Source organism: Arachis ipaensis, chromosome B3, assembly GCF_059453495.1.
Source record: "Arachis ipaensis isolate K30076 ecotype BB chromosome B3, ASM5945349v1, whole genome shotgun sequence".
Lineage (NCBI taxonomy): Eukaryota > Viridiplantae > Streptophyta > Magnoliopsida > Fabales > Fabaceae > Arachis > Arachis ipaensis.
Window position 1 is genome coordinate 35,030,355 of NC_142438.1, and position 20,021 is coordinate 35,050,375.

The 20,021-nt window shown below is 33.1% G+C and overlaps 3 protein-coding genes across 4 annotated transcripts; 2 read left to right on the forward strand and 1 right to left on the reverse strand.

The window, feature by feature from the left end:
• The first annotated feature begins 990 nt into the window (after nt 1-990).
• LOC107632869 (golgin candidate 1-like) lies at nt 991-6,721 on the forward strand. The gene is made up of 20 exons (XM_021118688.2): nt 991-1,095; nt 1,233-1,313; nt 1,412-1,461; nt 1,560-2,135; nt 2,305-2,382; nt 2,489-2,692; nt 3,271-3,327; nt 3,407-3,481; nt 3,566-3,637; nt 3,800-3,862; nt 3,946-4,044; nt 4,302-4,373; nt 4,563-4,631; nt 4,815-4,862; nt 5,324-5,419; nt 5,515-5,591; nt 5,777-5,822; nt 5,926-6,024; nt 6,125-6,169; nt 6,318-6,721. The coding sequence occupies exons 1-20, from the start codon at nt 1,068-1,070 to the stop codon at nt 6,390-6,392; spliced, it is 2,010 nt and encodes a 669-aa protein (XP_020974347.1). The 5' UTR covers nt 991-1,067; the 3' UTR covers nt 6,393-6,721.
• A 3,000-nt stretch (nt 6,722-9,721) lies between these two features.
• LOC148570291 (uncharacterized) lies at nt 9,722-11,073 on the reverse strand. The gene is made up of 4 exons (XM_088506952.1): nt 11,031-11,073; nt 10,726-10,937; nt 10,360-10,497; nt 9,722-10,195 (listed from the first exon to the last, which is right to left on the reverse strand). The coding sequence occupies exons 1-4, from the start codon at nt 11,071-11,073 to the stop codon at nt 9,722-9,724; spliced, it is 867 nt and encodes a 288-aa protein (XP_088363078.1).
• A 4,429-nt stretch (nt 11,074-15,502) lies between these two features.
• Nucleotides 15,503-20,021, forward strand: LOC107630175 (NADP-dependent malic enzyme). Of its 2 annotated transcripts, none has more exons than XM_016333240.3 (19): nt 15,503-15,708; nt 15,993-16,264; nt 16,585-16,705; nt 16,786-16,860; nt 16,996-17,147; nt 17,227-17,332; nt 17,426-17,491; nt 17,587-17,682; nt 17,771-17,842; nt 17,933-18,016; nt 18,074-18,172; nt 18,324-18,371; nt 18,488-18,541; nt 18,626-18,724; nt 18,812-18,901; nt 18,995-19,072; nt 19,193-19,358; nt 19,444-19,572; nt 19,671-20,021. In XM_016333240.3, exons 1-19 carry the CDS (start codon nt 15,679-15,681, stop codon nt 19,757-19,759), a joined length of 1,926 nt encoding a protein of 641 aa, XP_016188726.2. In that variant the 5' UTR covers nt 15,503-15,678; the 3' UTR covers nt 19,760-20,021. The 2 variants fall into 2 exon arrangements, with proteins under 2 accessions (XP_016188726.2, XP_020974349.1); XM_021118690.2 differs by having other exon boundaries at nt 15,545-15,708; nt 15,996-16,264.

The window sequence follows — 20,021 nt, forward strand, 5'->3', positions numbered from 1 at the left end:
GTGAAAACGATCGCTATTATCAGTGAGCGGGAAGGAAGTGCTGATTAAGGCAGTGGGGACTGCGATTCCTATTTACACATTAAGTTGCTTTAAGATGCCAGAATCTCTCCTAGAGAATATTCAAAGGAAGATGATGTTGTTTTGGTGGAGCCAAAGGGGTAATGAAAGGAAGTTGCAATGGCTGAGTTGGGATACTGTATGTCGAGACAAAAGTTATGGGGGACTAGGATTCAAAGATCTCAAACCTTTCAATCTTGCTATGCTAGGCAAACAAAGTTGGTGGTTACTCTCTAAGACAAATTCTCTAGTTTACAAGGTATTTAAAAGTAGATATTTACAAGGGGCCCTCGCTTCTAATTTCTTTTTCCCTAATGTTATTTTCTTTTTATTTATTTCTTCTTAAAGTTAATTTTATCTCATGTCCATCAATGTAATTGGTGGAACCACCTTCTTTTAATGTTGTCCTATTTTGGACAATCTATTTCAACAATTCAATAAAATTTTTTCTTTGATTAAAAAAAAATACAAAAAATATACTTTATCCTTATAAATAATATAACATATATTGACAATAATATTATCTTATATTTATTTGTTTAAAATAATTCTTTTTTTTCTAAGTAATAATATTTTTTCCTAACAACTCATGATAATGATAATTCCACACTTACTCAATTAACTAAATGTTTAGTAGCTCTAAATCTTTGATTTTTTTTTTAGTATTAATAAACTATTATTAATATAGTTTAATAATTGTACAACATGCGTTCATAAATGAAAATATTGGTTGTTTTTTGGGACGAGCTTAATTTTGTGCACAAACCATATAAAATATTTTATATGTTCGTATAATTATATTGAGAATTGTCCAATTAATCTGGGTGTGATTTTACAAAAAAAAAAAAAAAAAAAAAAAACCAGAATAGTGTTGGGTGCCGATGATGACTTAATCAATACGTAACTGAAAGGCGATAGAGAAAACCGTTATTATGCGTGGCGCCATCGCCATTCTCCGAGTGATTCCATCTCTCAGCTTTCAAATCCAGTTCTATTGATCGACGCTGGCAATGGCACACTGGCTCAAAGCCGCTGAAGGTATTTGCAGCTTTTGCTGAAATTCATCACTGCTACAACTGCCCAGGCGAATATGGATATATGGACTTCATTTTTTCTTCAATTGTTGGGACTCTCTCAACTACATTTTTTTCTTTTTCCTGTTTTTGATTGATCAGATTTATTTGAAGTTGTGGATCGAAGAGCGAAATCTGTTGTCACTGATTTATCAGATGAACAATCTAATTTTAATTCTCCAGGTTTCTTCGTCTCCTTCTTCCTTTTAGATTATTACATTTCCAATGTTCTGTAAAATCTCCAAAAATCATTTGCAACTTGTTACATTTCTGGAAATCAGCTTCTACTGGGCAAGGATCACATGGCAAGAGAAGGAAATCAAAATCCAAGGTATTTCCATCACCATGCACAGGTCTTGTTTGAATAGTATGTTTCTGTTTCACATCACACTCGTCTTGGTAGTTGAATTACTATGTTGCGAATTTCAGGCTCAAAAGGGAAAATCTAAAAACTCATCTCCTACAAATACTGATACTACCAAAGAGAAAGGTAACACACCAGAAGCACCGGCTGATCATGCAGTAGAAAACGATGGGAGTGCTTTCACTCCTACAAATCAACCAATCAAAGACAATGTAGAGGCATTTGATACTGCTCCTGAAGCTACCACCACTGTTATCGCTAATGGGGAGCCCGGCAAAGAGAATGCTCTAGACATGCCTAAGGAGTATCCTTCTCCGGATACCAAAGGAATTGAAGGCTCCACTGAAGACAAACCCACTAATGCTGAACAAGTTATCAAGAATGAGAATTTGGATTCCGATGTGAATATGGATCAAGAGAGAACTAAATCTGTGGCCAATGACAAAAGTTCCAATCGTGGTGGTGACACTATAATTCAAGATGCTGATATCAAAGCTGAATCTTTTGTCAATAGAAGCACTCAAGAAAATCATAAAACTGACATTTCTCCGAAGAAACTACAGGATCAACTTGATCAGGCTCAAGGACTACTCAAAGCAGCAAAATCTACTGGTCAGTCCAATGAGGCAAGGTTAGCTAGGGTAAGAGTGTTATTTCATCAGCGTAAGCCTCTTTAAATGGGAGAAGCCTGATCCTAGTGGCAGATCCTGTACATTGGGTCTGGATCCTTGAGAGAGTTAATCCTAATTTCATTTGCAGTGAGATGTCTCATTGATATGTGTTTGTTTTATTTATTTTTATTATGGTTAGGTTTGTGCTGGACTATCATCTAGTCTTCAGGAATACAAATCTGGAAATGTAGAGTTAGAAAAACTGCTTAGTGCAGAGGTGAAACTCCATTACTGATACTACTGTAAGGGTTCCCAGGTGTTATCATATCTTGACATAGAAACAATTCCACAATTATATCGCTAAACGAATACTAAATGTACAGAGAGAACTGAATAAATCATTTGAAGTTCACATAGAACAGCTACAGAAGGATTTGTCTCAAAATAAAAGGGAAGTAGCAAAAGTTGAATCAAACATGGCTGAAGCCTTGGCTGCAAAAAATTCTGAAATTGAGGCACTTCTTAGTTCGATTGATGCAGTAAAGAAGCAGGCTGCATTATCAGAAGAAAATATAGCTTCCCTTCAGGTTCAGAATAGTTAATTTATGGAATGCGCGTGTGCTTTAGTCTGCATTATTTGCTTTGATTCTTTCGTGGATACTTTCTCCTTTGGCGAACTTATTTAGGATTTTAAGGTTTTGCATCTTATTATTATTATTTGGTGGTACATCAATGGCAACGAATTCTATACTTTCTGAACTCATTCGTACTACCTAAGCCCTTTAACACTAGTCCCTGAAAGAATGTTTTGGTTATGTATGATACTGGCTTCTAGAAATGCATGTTCACCTATCTAATTCCTATTCATAAGAAAACTATCAAAAGCTACACATGTGAATTTCTCCATGTATCTTTGTTGTAACATTGTAGGTTAGAATTTACTCCTCTCTAATGTCTATTTAGAGAGTATTTTTTCCTTAAGTGAGATAGATGCTAGGAAAAACTTAGGGTAAAATATCTTTGATTGAGTAAACACCATATTTCAGTTTTGTTTGTAATTTCTTCTACGATTTGCGTTTTCGTTGTACTTGACCAGTATATTCATGCATTGGAGTTTGATGTTTAGCTTTCCAAGCTGTTGGTAACACATTTCACATACTACCAGGCAAACATGGAGTCTATGATGAAAAACCGAGATCAAATAGAGACAAGAATGATGCAGGCATGTAGGTTCTCCCCAGTATATAAGATTCCTGTTATTTTAATGCAGTTTGATATTCATAAATTAAAATCTCTTGTAGGCTCTAAGAGAGGAACTAGCATTTGCTGAGCGAAGAGCAGAAGAAGAGCATGCAGCACATAATGCTACCAAAATGGTCTGCAGTCAAAATTGTTAGTTTCTCATTAATTTTTTCTTCTTCCAACATATAACCATTTCTGGTTTGTCTTTGGTAAAACAGGCTTTTATGGAAAAAGAAGTGAAATTGGAGCAGAGAGCTATTGAGGCAGCTACAGCTCTTGCAAGGATACAGGTAATGTAAGCTATCATACATTTTAATTTTGTAATTATGTATAAATATTATCAAAAAAACTATGTCATTCGGGCTTCCTCAGTTTGGTATAAATCATCATTTCTTAACATCATGCTTGACCATATGCATTGATTAGTTGGTTTTTGGTTGCTTCTGTTGCAGAGAATAGCAGATGAGAGGACCTTGAAGGCCACAGAATTGGAGCAGAAGGTGGTACTTCTTGAGGTACACACATTTTAAATGGGAAGACTAATTATTATTCTGAAATAACGTTCTACCAAGAAGAGTGTGACATCATCTGTTATCAGGTTGAGTGTGCATTCCTAAATCAAGAATTGCAAGATATTGGAGATCGCGTGCGCCGTGAACAAAAGAAGTCACCAGAAGAGGCAAATCAAGTAATTCAGGTATACTCTCTGAGAGTCTCAAGAGTAAAGGAGAGTTTTCACTATATTTAATTGTACTGTGAGAATATGAGTGTAACATATTTAAGAAGGAAGCATTCTTTCTGGTTCTTTGCATATTCCGATTGAAGTTTAAAACTACGTTTATCTTAACTTTTTTAGCTATAGGTGTAAAGTCTATCAGCAAGTGTCGCATTTTGAAATAAATAAATACATAAATAAATAATGCTCTAATGATGGTGTTAATTATTGAGATGCAGGCATGGCAGGAAGAAACAGAGCGAGCATATAGGAGTCAGAGAGAAGCTGAAAACAAGATTTCTTCAATAGAGGCAAGTGTTCATTTTTTTGTTTTTAGTCATCTCCTGAATATTGTTTGAGTGAGCCTTAGCACCATGAACTGTTTAGTGACCGGTGATCATGACCTTACTTTCTAATGATGTTAATTGACAAAATGATCTAACGTAATGCTGGTCAAGGTTGATTCTATTGTTCTTTTACTTACTATATTCCAATTTCAGGCTGAGCTGCAAAAGATGAGAGTGGAAATGGCAGCCATGAAGAGGGATGCTGAGCATTACTCCCGTCAGGTACTGAAATGAAATTATTTGCATCTTGTCAAAAGATTTCAAAATTTCAATAGTATGGCTTCTTAATGACCATCTGTTGCAATAATGTTGAATTTTTTTTCTTAATAACAATAAAAATTGCAATAACGTGTGTGTTATTGAAAAGTTGGTATTTTAACCACTATCATAATAATTGCTAAGCAGGAGCATGTGGAATTGGAGAAACGCTATCGCGAACTTACGGACCTTTTGGTAATTCTTGCATTACCTATGTTTCGTGCAATTAATTTTGATGTTCAAGGAATGTGTAAATCACAAAAAATAGTAAAATACACTCAAATTATTTTGTCATTGATAAAAAAGCCTCCAAATTTTGTTATTAATAAAAATATCCTTAAATTATTTAAAAATATAACACAAATGCATATTGGTGAACTAAAATGTTCTATATTAATAAAAAAAAGTGACGTAACAAACAAAGCTTTCTATGTGGCATATGAGATTCTGACATTGACAAGTGAATTGCGTTACGTTTTTTCTCAAACATATCTCTAAATACGGCCGGATATTTTTGTCACATTTTAAAATTATTTAAAAGTATTTTTATCGATAACAAAATTTAAAAATATGTTTGGACGAAAATAATTCGGATGCATTTTTGATGGTTTACTCTCAACTAATTTGTGTTATTCGCATACATCGCTTCGTTTCAGTACTATAAACAGACACAATTAGAAGCCATGAGCAGCGAAAAAGCTGCCGCTGAGTTTCAATTGCAGAAAGAATATAAGCGTCTACAAGAAGCACAGGTTTGGCATTTGTGCGTGGGATCCTTTAGCAACTGGATTAATGGTTGAGTGAACTCCATCATTGATTGAGTTAACATCATTTTCCTTTTGAATAGGCTGAGACTGAAAAAAATAGAATTTCTCGTCGACCATCTTCATCTTGGGAAGAAGATACTGAAATGAAAACCCTCGAGTATGTTTCCTCTCTTTACGATAGCTTCTCTCATTTTTGTCTATGATGCACGCGTTTTGATGGAACTTAGCACAAGCTTCATTTTGATCATTACTACATTAATTATAGTTGAACCTAAAAAACTAAATCATTGACAATCACTTATTCTGTTATTCTTGTTTTCATTTCCATATACGGAATTGCAGGCCACTTCCTTTGCATAATCGCCATTTGGTTGGGGCAAGCATTCAGGTATTATGTTGGTAACAAAAAAGGTATTCAGTCACTATAATAATGGGGGTAATGCTTTTTCTTTTTTAGCATTAGTTTCACTAGTTTGTAATACTTCATCCAGTTGCAGAAAGCGGTGAAACTATTAGATTCAGGAGCCGTAAGGGCCACAAGATTTCTCTGGCGTTATCCAACGGCTCGAGTTGGTCTATTTTTCTATCTGGTGAGATCAGTTCGTTGGGCATTTAAAAGTCCAATATCTGAGATGAAATAACCGTAAAAGGATTTTGAGTTGTTTGCTGACCATGGGAACTTGCAAGCAGGTGTTTGTACATCTCTTCTTGATGTATCTCTTGCATTGCCTTCAGGTAGAAGAAATACATATGCTAATTGCAATTTTGCAATATAGAATCTTGAAATCCAATGATCTAAACAACACTACATTAATTTAACGAAATAACTTACTTGTATCGAATTCCGTTAACTACGGGTATATTATTTTTTCCCCTTGTGTAGGAGCAAGCTCACAATTTGGATGCTAGAGAGGTTGCAAAATCTTTGGGACTCTCTGACCCGAATTACCGTGACTAATCTTATGATGGGAAAAAAAATTCAAGGCCCTACATCTGGTGTTAACATTTCAAGATTACCCTGCAAATGCATGTAATCGTTACTGCTGCATGCTCGAGTTTTCTCAATGTGGGATGGCATCATCTCTTGCTTTATTTTTTCACCAAAATCGTAAAAACATGATTTAGGTACAGAAATTCATTCTTGTGATATCCCATTCTTTTCTTTAACTTTTTCAATCCTTTAGACTATAATACATATATATTACATTACTACAGCTGCATGTACAAAATTCTATTGTAATTTGTACATAGCAGCTATTTATATAACTCTGGCGTGTTTTGATTTAATGCTTAATGCTAATAGGTCAAAGTCTTGTCGCTGACTGGATGACGTTAACAGTTAACTATTGCAACGGGACAATCTATGCTTACTTCTGCTTCCGTGATACTATTCTTCCTTTCCTTCTAATTTCCAAGACCAAAATAGATTGCTAAGGCGCTGTGATGAATGCTCTGTATTAATATTTTAACAAATTTTTTTTTAAAATTTGTAGAATAAATATATAGTAATACTCCAAATTAAACCCTTAGAATATTTTAGTCGAACAGTTCAATTCTAAATTTTAATAACCAAACTAATTTTTAATATTTTATTTTATTAGACAAACTAATTTTCATATCAAATATCGTAAAAAATTAGATAAATTAATTTTTATCATTAGTTAATACAACCATAATACTTAAGAATTTTTAAAATTCAGATCAGTCCTCCATATAATCGAAAGCAGTGGTGGAGCTTAGTTCAGACAAGGGGTGGCCATGGCCCCCCCAAACTTTTTATAAAAAATTTAGTAGTACTTTTTTAAAAGATAAAAAATAGTTCAATTGACTTAAATACTTTACTATGACTTAAAATATCTAATAAGTTCAATAAACAACACTCTCTCTATCTTTAGGTTCAAATATAAAAAATTAGATATCTTTTATTTATTTAATTTAATTTTTTATATGATAAAAAATAATAGAATATTCAATAAGTATTAATATTATTGTATTTGTATAAATTGATAAAAAAATTCAATAAATATTATAAATTTTAATATTTGTCCTTCTAACTTCTTCTTTATATATTTTACAAGATATATATTCAAATTTTTATATAAAATAATAATGAAAAATCAAAGAATTGATACATTTTTTAAGAAGAAGACTAATATTTAAGAAGGAGAACATATAACTTTTACAATATCAACACATGTAGATAGTTCTTCTACTTTAATGAATCACGAAGAAAGTGAGATATAACCTTTAAAAGTTCAAAAAGTTATCTCTGATGACTTTAACTTTAACTTTTTGGACCGAGATCTTGAAAAATGGCTTTAAATTTGGCACTATCACCCAAACCAGAGAAATGAGATTAGACGAGCTTATCTTAAATGAGGTCCATAAAAAAAATATTTTGACAATTATTTTCTATTTGGCCCCCCAAAATTTTGTTTCAAGTTCCGCCACTGATCGAAAGGCTGATTTAAAATATCACTCTTAAATAAAATATCTTTTATATAAATCTATAACATGTATTTTTGAATTATTTTTTATGTTTTTTAATATCTTTTCTGATTTGATAATATATAATTTATGAATTTTATTTTAATTAACTAAATAATGTAAATACTTTAAGAGTTTATTTGTCAGTCTTGTTTGTCCTAGAGACGAGATCCATGTGGCAGTGATGGTGACCAATTCATTCGAGATTGAATACTTGTTATTAGGATTGGAAGTGATTCAAGTCAGCTCATAAGTCAGTTTATACTCAACTCGTTAATAACTCAATAAGTTAAATTTGTTAATTGGTGAGCCGAGTTTGAGCCTGATATTGAACTCATAAATTAAATGAGTCGAGTTTGAACTTAAATAAATTCAGCTCATTAGTTCATAAGGTGGCTGGTGCCAAAGAGAAAAAACAAAAAAGCAAAAAAGAAAAGAAATCAGGTTCTTAACAGCAAGAGAGGACAAACCACCTCTGGCGGCTGGTGCCAAAGGTGAACCTCATCAGCTCCGCTACCTCCAGATCTTATCTTTGCCAACCGATCTGCCACAACATTAACTTCTCTCGGGATAAGCTCAAAACGAATATCCCAATCCCTTCTTAACTTCAACTCAAAGATCAGTTGTATCACTTCTTTTTCAAGATGCTAGAGTGGAACTTGCCAACCAGTCACTAGTTCAAAAGCTGCTGCGCAATCTGTCTCACAGACAACAAGCTTAAGACCCACCTCCCAAACCCAAGTCAAACCTTTTCATATACTCCATAACTCCATCTTGATGACACTAGATCCAAAGGAATTTTCTGAGCATCCCATTACCCATTGACTGAAACTATCGTGAATTACCCACCCAAAACCAGCACAATCATCCCCCAAGTTCACACTCCCATCACAATTTAACTTTCAAGCACCAGATTCTAGCGGAGACCAAGACAAAGGTTTTAATCCCTAGACGCAACACACTCGATTCTGAGTTGTATATTCAAAATCCACCATCCACCTGCGAGCCTTGTATGCAATTGACCCAAGAGATCTAAAAACTCCCTGAAAATTATCCATATTTCTGTCTTGCCAAATTGACTATATTATAACTGCAAATTTGGAGCAACCTTCATTGAGGAGGCCATGCTTGAACCAATCATTGCACCTCGTGAGAGCCAAAGAAACACACATCAGAAAAACTTAGAGAAACCCAAACTGATCGCACCACTTCACAATCCCAAAAACAATGAAGAATTGTCTCCGGAAGTTGATTGCAACGTGTACATAAGGATGAGGAGGAGAGATGTCGCCGAAAACGTAGATATTGAGTTGGTCAAAGCCACACTAGGAGCCTCAACTTTTCAGAGATCCGCGCCTTCCAAAGGCAAAGCCAATTGATATTCGTATCTCAATTCAACTTATTCTGAATTAACCATAAATATCCTTGTTTAGCAAAGTAAAGAGTGTGCTCCCAACTCCAACCCAAATCACGACCAGAAGTCGAAATATGTACTAAACTAAGAATGTCTTCCCTTAAGTCCCTAGAAATAAAAGAGTAAATCCTCTCTAAATGCCAAACTCCATCCCGTTAAACATTTTCAATGGTCAAAGCAGCCTCACAGATATCAAGAAATTCAACCCTCGCTCCTACTGGCCCAGAGTGCAACCAAGATTCAAACCATAAATTTTTAGAAAGAGCTCCCACTTCCCAAACAAACCCTTCATTTAATACGAAAGCTCTGTGCACAATAGACTTCCATATATATGATGAAGAACCCATTGCTTTAACTGCAAATAGGTTTCTATTCTTGAGGTATTTCTAAAGCATAATCTTGACCCACAGTTTCTCTTGATTCATCAAAATTTGCCAAACTAGCTTTTCTAATAAAGAAAATTTGACCAACCGCGACTCCCGCAAAGCAAGACCTCCAAACTTTTTTGGAGTCATCAAAACTCTCCAATATGCTAAATAAAGACCACGATGATTATGACTACCACACCAAATGAAACTTCTAGTAAACTTATCAATGTTAGAGAGCACACCTGTTGGAAAAAGGCTTACTTGCATCCTATAAATAGGTATAGAAGATAAAACTGATTTAGCAAGGCAAATCTGATCAGCTTTATTAAGGAAGCGACATTTCCAAGATGCTAGCCTATTAGTAAGCTTATCAACCACATCATTAAAATCAGCTTTAGTAACTATGCCATGCTTGAGGGGGACACCAAGGTATTTTCCCAAAGAATTAGCAAAGCGGGTAGAAGAAATACCAGTGAAGAGATCCTGCGTTGTCTAGAAACATTCATAGAACAGATAGCACGAGATTTGTCAAAATTCACCTTCATACCAGATGCTCTGCAAAAGGTGGCCATAGTGTCCAAAACATGAAGTACTTGAGATTTTTTCGCTTTACAAAAAAGGATAAGGTCGTCTTCAAAAAGGAGATGATAGATTACAGGACCTCCCCTAGACACAGTCACTGGTTTCCATCTACCAACCTCCATTTGCCTAGCAATAAGGCAACTCAACATCTCCATACAAATAACAAATAAATAAGGAGACATAGGGTCTCCTTGCCTCAAATCCCTCTTTAGCTGAAAACCATCCAACCAGTTACCATTCCACATTAGAGAAAGGGAGGAAGACTTTACACATTTCATAATAAGAAAAACAATAGTACCTGGAAAGCCAAACATTAGGAGAGATTGCTCCAAAAACTTCCAACTCACCCTGTCATAAGTCTTTTCTAGGTCAATTTTAAAAGCAAGAACATCTTTCTTTGATTTGATTTTCTTCATAAAATGGAGAACTTTCTAGACTACAATGATATTGTTTGGGGCACCCCTTCCAGGAATAAACCCTCCCTGCAGAGGGCCAATGATATCTTGTAGAAAAGGTCGTAACCTCTCCACAACCACCTTAGTTATAATCTTGTAGATGACATTATAGAGGCTGATAGGACGAAACTCTTTCATGCGAGACGGGTTATCAACTTTAGGAATCAACACCACCAAAGTGTCAAACAGAGCAATATCTAGATCAAACCCAACGAAAACATTCTTAACAAGTTTTCATACCTCTGTACCAACCACTTCCCAATATTCCTTGAAGAAAAAAGCCTGAAAACCATCGGCACTTGGGACCTTAAAAGAGTTCATACCCATAACCATTTTTCTAACCTCTTCTTTGGTTTAACTTCTAGTTTGTCTCACTTTGAGGCCTACTTGCTAGCTTGCCTAGTAAACATCCCTAAATTATTAGTACTACGTGCAACATTATGAGATCATTTGAGAAATGTGTGTTAATGAATTGATGATCATGAATTCATGATACTCCCTCGTTGCCTCATCCGTCATCTCCCGAGGAGAAGTGGTTTGGCGAGAAAGAAATGATACTTTCCTTTGTGCTTGGAAACTTGTTATGCTTAGCAAAACTTTTTCTATGATGGAGACTTTAGAACACATTAAATTTAAACCTGCATAATGCACAAAAAACTATTGCTATAATCTTCTTTTATAAATATGTTAGATAACTAAAACAATATTTAAAAAAATTGAGTTTAAAATTTTTTTTGGTCACTTAGTATATTTTTTGGTGACTATTTAAGTTTTATAGTTAGTTATAAAATAATCTATATAGCTCTCAAAATAAATATAATAATAATATAATACAATAATAATAACATAATGAAAACTAATTCTATCAATCTATATCTTATATATATTGAAGTATTTGTTTAAACAGTTTTTTTTACTCTTAAAACAAAAAATTATATCACAATAAATTCTATAGTATAATAAAATCTAATTTTATTAATCTCTCTCCTTATATATACACAAAAATACTATTCATATATTAAAATTAACCACCAATTTATTTATATATAAATATATGTATGATTTAATTTATTTTTAATATTTATTTAAATTCTAATATATATTTTATATTGGTGACTAATTTTGATAACTGATTTTAGTGTATACATAATATAATCGATATATATATATATATATTGTTTAAGAATATTTTTTTGATAAAGTATAAAAAAAGTCAATCTTTTTCTATTTGGTTTTGATAAATTCGGGTACTTTCTTAATAATTTCTCTTAATATCGTTGAATATCAATTTTTTTTGGTGACATATCGTTGAATATCAATTGATTTCACAACTTAAAATTTTATTTTAAAAATTTATATAAAAATATAATATATAGATTATTTTATCTATAATGTAAAATTTATAAGAATAGAATAATATTTTAATATATATAATTAATAACAAATAAATAACATGACAATTTTTTTCCTTATAAAATAACTAATAATGATATTGAATTTATTACTAATTAGGAGATAATGCTAGTAAAGATAAAAATAAATTTAAAATTTTGTAAAAGTTATAATTTGACAAAAAAAACTTATGTGATAATAGAATAAAATAAAAAGGATACCATTCATTAATGGTAAAAACAATAGATATGAACTTTTACATAGATAAAATCTATAACATCCGAGTTTTTTTGCAAAGTAAATAATGACTTATTTATGAATCATTATTTTTGTTTAAGATTTTATTTTTAAAAATTTTTTTATTAGTAGTAATTAAATCAACTTTTATGATATTTTTTATTTAAAATTTAAAATTTTAGGAGTTCAAAAACAATGAAAATATTATACAATTTAATTTTAAATTGGAGTCTTTAAATTAATTTTTATGAGCTAAAAGAAAAATTAATTAAATTATCTTTAATTTTAAATTAGAGTACTTATTTTAAAATTAATTAGTGAATTTATGAATAAACAGTGTTCTTAAAATAATTTTAATGAAATATAATTAATTTTAAATTATTATTATTTTACCCTTTATTTTTATCAAAATACCTATTCTATTCTTATTCTTTTTACCAAATTTTAATCCTAATCCTCAAATTAAACTCACACTCTCCTCCTGACATACATATTTCAGAAAAAGAGAGAGAAGGAACGGGAAAAAAAAAAAAAAAAGAGAAAGGGGAGTTGCTAAAGGAGAAGGAGAAGAAGAGAAGGGGAGAGAGAGAGAGAGAGAGAGAGAGAGAGAGAGAGAGAGAGAGAGAGAGAGAGAGAGAGAGAGAGAGAGAGAGAGAGAGAGAGAGAGAGAGAGAGAGAGAGAGAGAGAGAGAGAGAGAGAGAGAGAGAGAGAGAGAGAGAGAGAGAGAGAGAGAGAGAGAGAGAGAGAGAGAGAGAGAGAGAGAGAGAGAGAGAGAGAGAGAGAGAGAGAGAGAGAGAGAGAGAGAGAGAGAGAGAGAGAGAGAGAGAGAGAGAGAGGGGAAATGAAGCGATGGCGGTGGGTGCTGCCGCTGCTGCTACCGTCGTTGTCGCTGGAGCTTGCCGTTGAGGTTGCTAGAATCGCTGCCTTTGCCGTTTCAAAATGCCGCATAATTGCTTCGACGCCACTGCATAAAACTCCTGTTGTTCAGCCGCAACTTTCTGCTGTCTTGGTCCAAAAGTGTCCTTTCATTTTATTATACATCGACCTTCTTCACCCTTTAACTTGGCACTTCAGATTCGATTTTTTTGGTCCCTTGGGACCAAATTGTGAGTAGACTTTATATTTATAATTTTTTGGCTTTGCATCTATAATTATTTTGATATACGGTGCTTTGAACTTATAATTATACTTACAAAGGTTACTGTCAAAGAATTTTAAATTGGCTTGAATAATCGATTTGTTAGAATTAAATATTTATCCTTTTTAAGCTCATTTTAATATGCACATAAGACTATATATTTTTATGAAAATATATGTATGTTTGATAAAGTTTTATATTATTTTAAAATATTTGATTTTATTCGAATATGTATTTTTGAAGTAGTATTGAATTATTTGTTAGTACTCATTTATTTTAAAATTATGAAATATGGTTGAAATGCCTTAAGATTGATAAAATATGATTGAAAAGGATGTAGATGAGAAAGTATTATTTGATTTGATTTGATACCTCATATGTTTGAAAGACCGAAAAATTTGTTATATTTGAAATTAGATGTTTTGAATTAGTTTGGGAGGCTCGTATTAGAAAATTGTAGTTAATGGTGATTATGACGTTAACTTAGATGCATCTGACTCAGACCTCAGCTAGCAGGAATATTGTTAGCCTAACGTATAAATCACACATTAGATTTGTTATTCTATTTGAACACACAAGAAGAAAAGGTTACCCACAGAGATGGAGCCGCCCAAGTGTGGATCTTTAATTTAATTTTTGTATGAAAACTCTCGTATTAATTCACTTATTCATATAAAATTATTATTTTTTAAATAAAACTATTTTTAATGATAATGTTTATATGGTCTCATATGGATTATAAATGTATTGTTTAGTCACTGAATTATAAATTTTATTCTGTTTTTTTTTTAAATATTTTTTAAAAACAAATATTTGAATATGTCATTCTATTTAAGAATAATGATCTACAATAGATATCTATTCTTTATTGTATTTTTAAACGTTATATGCTCTATATTTTACATGCATAATTTATTTATATTTATTTATTTTATTTTTGTTAAAAATATATAATTATTCATTTTAAAATTTATAAATTTTATTAAAATTATTTATAACTTTTTTAATTATCTCATATTCGAATATATTAAACTTGTTAAGAGACTATTTTTTTAGCGTCATTTATAGCTCATTTTCGATTGTGATAAAATCCGTGCAATTTTATTTCTGTAATTATATCATATTTATTGTTATAGAAAATTAATATGCACATGTTATTAATTATGGTAAATTTTATGGTGTTTTTTATTATGATGCTTAAATTAATTAATTTACTTTTATAAATAAAAAATAAAATATATAAAATAAAAATAAAATATTTAAAATTTATTAAATATTTTTTATTTATTCTATTTAATAAATTAGGCACAATATCATAAGTACTGTAACATTTATAATTAATTATATTGTACTTGTAATAATGTAAAATTAATAGTGGGATAGTGATTTTTAATTCAAATGTTAAAACTAATAATTTTTTTACGGATATATAAAAACAGAATTTAATAAAAAAAAGCTAAAACAATAAAGTTTTCCTTTATACATTGTATCCATGTCGTTGCATGATAATAGATGCTCTTTAATAATATAATTGAATGATTACATTGAATAATGATATGTTATTATTCATTGTTGGCAAGATGCTTCAATATATTATTAGACTAACAATTGAAACGGCCAAGAATGGAATATTTTTTTATAATTCTTAAATCAATCAAATAATAATTTGACGACTCAACAATAACACCTCATGCGACACACAATTTTCTGAAGAAGTATAGAGATAATGGAGTATTTATATAATGTATATAATACAAATTTAAAAATGTTTAATTTAGTAAGATATTAAATGTTTATTATTTTTGATATTCGAATAGTTATTTTAGATAATATAAATGTATTGTATTTAAGAAATTAGTAATATTTTATTTTAAATATTTATTTTTTAATTTATATTAAACTAAATAAATAATATATTATATACATTATACAAATATTTGATTAGATTCAAATAAAAATGGCATATATATTTCTTAATGGACCACCACGTTACAGGTACAAGAAAGGAATAAGCGACAACAAAAGTTCCCCAACTGAGAAATGAAAGGAGAGACCGCCACCTACAACACCACGCTGTCCTCTTCTCTCAGACAAATTGATCTCCTAGTCTGTCTTTTCAATCAACTACTTCTACTTGTTTCTCTTATCATTTTCAAATTCATTTCAATTAATGACTTCATTCAACATCCCCCCCATAACGGTATTTATCTCTCCCTAACACCACCTCATAGGAATATATTTTGTTATTTATAATTTTAATGCTGTGATTACAAAAATCAGCACGCCCTCATCGACGTGTCCAATAACACGAGAGATCAGAAAGAGAAGCACTTCACTCTGTTTTGAAAGAAATATTAGAATTAGAAAACGACAAACGCATGCACCCACCACTTTGGAAAAATAATATCCATAATAATCTGTCTCTCCCTTTGACTTTGGCGGCTTTATTAATAATTGCGTGCTTTGCTTTGCTTTGTTTTGTAGCAGAGACAGGGCTTCTCCATCAAATCCAGGATTTGTGGCTTCTTTGGAACCTCAAAGAGGAAGATTTTACAGTCACACAGAGTAGTAACTGCAGAACAAGAACAAGAAGAACAAGAAGACATGGAGAGCATACTCAAGCCCCTCAGAGATGGCGAGTCCGTCCTCGACCTCAGCCCGAGATCCACCGTCAGCGGCGGCGTCGAGGACGTCTACGGCGAGGATCGCGCCACCGAGGACCAACTTGTCACCCCCTGGACTTTCTCTGTTGCCAGGTCAACCACTCACAAACCAGCTTCACTTCACATGCACTTCATGCATTCAATTAGTTCTGCTAATCTTTGATTTTGGTCATCATCATCATACTCTCTCTAACAATAATTGACTCAACGCTTACGTAACTTCGTCTTGTATAGTTGTATTGGTTTTCTAAGATGGTATTGTGAACATGATTTAACATATTTGACTGAATCATCTAATAGTTCACATTAAGAAGTGGAAGTAACCAACTTTTTATTTTATACTAGATTAATTTTTCTACTTTCGGGAAAGGGATCATTAATAGGTATGGTGTAAAATTGTGATATGGTGGCAGTGGGTACTCTTTGCTGAGGGATCCACAGTACAACAAAGGGCTTGCTTTCACCGAGAAAGAGAGGGATGCGCATTACTTGTGTGGCCTCCTCCCTCCCACTGTTATCACTCAGCAACTTCAGGTTATTTGGCATTTTCAAACTATTTTCATATATTTGTATTTTTCTGTTTGGTCCTGATGATTTCCTTGTGTGGTCCACAGGAGAAGAAGCTGATGAAAAGCATCCGAGAGTATCAGGTTCCCTTGCAAAAGTACATGGCAATGATGGACCTTCAGGCATGCATTTCAACTCATCATACTTATATTTAAACAGCATCACATTTGTCTTGAACTCTTTGAGGGCATGAAAAATCTACTCGTGCAAAACTAGCACATTCCTTGTCTTATATGAAAGGCTGTTTTGGTGTACAGGAGAGAAATGAAAGGCTGTTTTACAAGCTTCTAATCGACAATGTTGAGGAATTGCTTCCGGTTGTATACACTCCTACGGTTGGTGAGGCTTGCCAGAAATATGGGAGTATCTTCAGGCGTCCTCAGGGTCTTTACATCAGTTTGAAAGAGAAGTATGTATTTCATTTTTCTCCTCCTCTGTTTGCATGCAGTTTTGGGCTAAATTACATAGCAATGGTTGGCCTTTTGCAGGGGGAAAATACTTGAGGTCTTGAAAAACTGGCCCGAGAGGAGTATTCAAGTAATTGTGGTTACGGACGGCGAGCGAATTTTGGGACTTGGAGATCTTGGATGTCAGGTATTTCTGCAGGGGAATCAAAATTTTTAATTTATTTACAATCAATATACAGAGATAGCCTTTCTATAACTAACAATTTTTAATGTGGTTCAGGGGATGGGAATTCCTGTTGGTAAATTGGCTTTGTACACTGCTCTAGGCGGAGTTCGTCCTTCAGCTGTAAGCATTTTTTCCATGATTGGTTTTCTCATTTTCAAGATTATGTGCCCTATAATTACTTGTTTTTCTAATTTTCTTCCTCTTTGTGTGGCTAGTGTTTACCTGTTACAATTGATGTGGGAACCAATAATGAGAAATTACTGAATGATGAGTTCTACATTGGACTTAGGCAAAAGAGGGCAACTGGGAAGGTATGTATAATATATATGACTTGATTAATTATTTTATATGACATTATGCACCTCTCAAACCGATTCTGAGGCTAAAGTTTTCTCATAGGAATATTATGATCTTCTACACGAGTTCATGTGTGCAGTGAAGCAAAATTACGGCGAAAAAGTTCTTGTACAGGTGTTTACAAATTTAATGTCTGGTTTATGAGGTGAATCTATATTAATTTGCTCCATCATTTTGTCTGATTCTTTCAAATGGCTTCTGCAGTTTGAGGATTTTGCGAATCACAATGCTTTCGAGTTACTTGCAAAATACGGCACAACTCATCTAGTATTCAATGATGATATTCAGGTAATATATTCCACAAAATCTTTTTTTTTTTTTAAAACTAATATCTTCTTATCTTAGGGGACTGCGTCTGTTGTTCTGGCTGGAGTTGTAGCAGCTCTAAAGCTTGTTGGTGGCATTCTGGCTGATCACACATTCCTCTTCCTTGGTGCTGGAGAAGTAAAGCATCAGTTTTTCTGACTTAATATCTACACTAATTTTTATTACTTTGGTTTGGGAAATTTTGAGTTCTTTTTATTTTTCCATATGTACTTCACAAATATTACTTAACAAGTTAGGTTGTGTTATTTCTTCTCTATCATGCTATCAGGCCGGAACTGGTATAGCAGAGCTAATAGCTCTTGAGATGTCGAAGCAGGTGATTCAGCTATTTTTTTGGATATTAGTAGCCTTGCTCGCTTGAGTTCATTCTGATTTCTGAGTTACAGTTGGTGATGTTTTTCTTTTTTCTTTTTTAAATTGTTTCTGCTATAGACGAAGGCACCGATCGAGGAGAGCCGCAAGAAGATATGGCTTGTAGACTCAAAAGTAGTATTTTTTTAAGTCCTCATTGAAATTTAGTTTTGTTGCTTTCATTTATTTGGCTTCAAGTATTTGTTTATTTTCATGCAGGGTCTGATTGTTAGTTCACGTAAGAATTCGCTTCAACACTTCAAGAAACCTTGGGCCCATGACCATGAACCTCTTAACAATCTCCTAGATGCTGTTAAGGTGGGAAAATATGACCATTTATGATTTGCAATAGGTTGTCTTCACTCTTCAGATTAGTTTTAATGGTTACTTAACTTATAATTTCAGGTAATCAAGCCAACAGTTTTGATTGGATCATCAGGAGTGGGAAGAACATTTACAAAGGAAGTAGTTCAGGCTATGACTGCAAACAATGAAGTAAATCTTATCTCACATTGTCTTATTTTGGGTATTTAGATTTGCAATTGTAAATATATTTGGACTATATCTGTGGCATGTCATCACCTGCAGAAACCTCTCATTATGGCTCTTTCCAATCCAACATCTCAGTCTGAGTGTACAGCTGAAGAGGCTTATCAGTGGAGTGAGGTAAAATACTAAACCATAACTATATCTCTTCTCTTAACCTGATTAAGCATCTTTTTTTCCATTACTTTTTGTTATGAAAATGATGATTGAAACTCCTACCCTTTTTTTCACCCCTCAAAGGGTCGTGCAATATTTGCTAGCGGGAGTCCATTTGATCCTGTAGAATACAAGGGAAAAGTTTACGTGCCTGGGCAGGCCAACAATGCTTATATTTTCCCAGGCTTTGGTTTGGGTTTAGTAATCTCAGGAACAATTCGAGTGCATGATGATATGCTTCTGGCAGCCTGTAAGTGAATGAAAAAATTGTTTCTAGCCTCTTCCATATATATATTATAGCAACAATGTTTACATTGTTGTGATGTATTGTGCAGCTGAAGCGTTGGCTAAACAAGTGACAGATGAGAACTACAATAAGGGCTTGATTTACCCACCATTCACTGATATCAGAAAGATTTCTGCTAACATAGCTGCAAATGTTGCTGCTAAGGCATATGAACTAGGTGCGTGCTCATTAGTCTTAACTCTTAACTCTTTAGTCCCTCTTGCATTTTGTTTCACACTCAAAACAATAATTTCCTCCAATTCTGGTTGCATGCAGGCTTGGCTACGCGTCTTCCTCGCCCTGCGGATCTTGTGAAGTATGCTGAGAGCTGCATGTATAGTCCTGTATATCGCAACTATAGGTGAATGTAATCATTTGCTGTCATCAACTCTCGAGTCTTGCGGCTCTTTGCTGTAATAAACATGTGTCTGGTGTGTGGTTAAATACTCGTTATATTTATGCTTTACTTGAAGCAAAATTTTTCTTTTGTAAAGTCCTTATTTCATCGATGGTCTTGATTAGAGGACTGGAGAGTGTTTCAGAGCGTTAAATTGTGGACTGCCTAGGATGTATGGCAACAGTTTCGAATAATCACTAATGAATTTCGAGACGCTAATTCCCGGTAAA

Excerpts from the sequence above, each read along its gene's own strand:
- LOC107630175 (XM_016333240.3), top strand. The coding sequence starts at position 15,679 with ATGACTTCATTCAACATCCCCCCCATAACG. Across the intron at positions 17,683-17,770 it reads AAAAGAGGGCAACTGGGAAG|GAATATTATGATCTTCTACA; the intron begins GTATGTATAATA and ends GTTTTCTCATAG. Across the intron at positions 17,843-17,932 it reads GCGAAAAAGTTCTTGTACAG|TTTGAGGATTTTGCGAATCA; the intron begins GTGTTTACAAAT and ends TGGCTTCTGCAG.
- LOC148570291 (XM_088506952.1), bottom strand. The coding sequence starts at position 11,073 with ATGGTTATGGGTATGAACTCTTTTAAGGTCCCAAGTGCCGATG. Across the intron at positions 10,938-11,030 it reads TAAGGTCCCAAGTGCCGATG|ATATTGCTCTGTTTGACACT; the intron begins GTTTTCAGGCTT and ends GGTTTGATCTAG. Across the intron at positions 10,498-10,725 it reads GTGCCCCAAACAATATCATT|CTAAAGAGGGATTTGAGGCA; the intron begins GTAGTCTAGAAA and ends GATGGTTTTCAG.
- LOC107632869 (XM_021118688.2), top strand. The coding sequence starts at position 1,068 with ATGGCACACTGGCTCAAAGCCGCTGAAG. Across the intron at positions 2,136-2,304 it reads ATGAGGCAAGGTTAGCTAGG|GTTTGTGCTGGACTATCATC; the intron begins GTAAGAGTGTTA and ends TATTATGGTTAG. Across the intron at positions 5,420-5,514 it reads AGCGTCTACAAGAAGCACAG|GCTGAGACTGAAAAAAATAG; the intron begins GTTTGGCATTTG and ends CCTTTTGAATAG.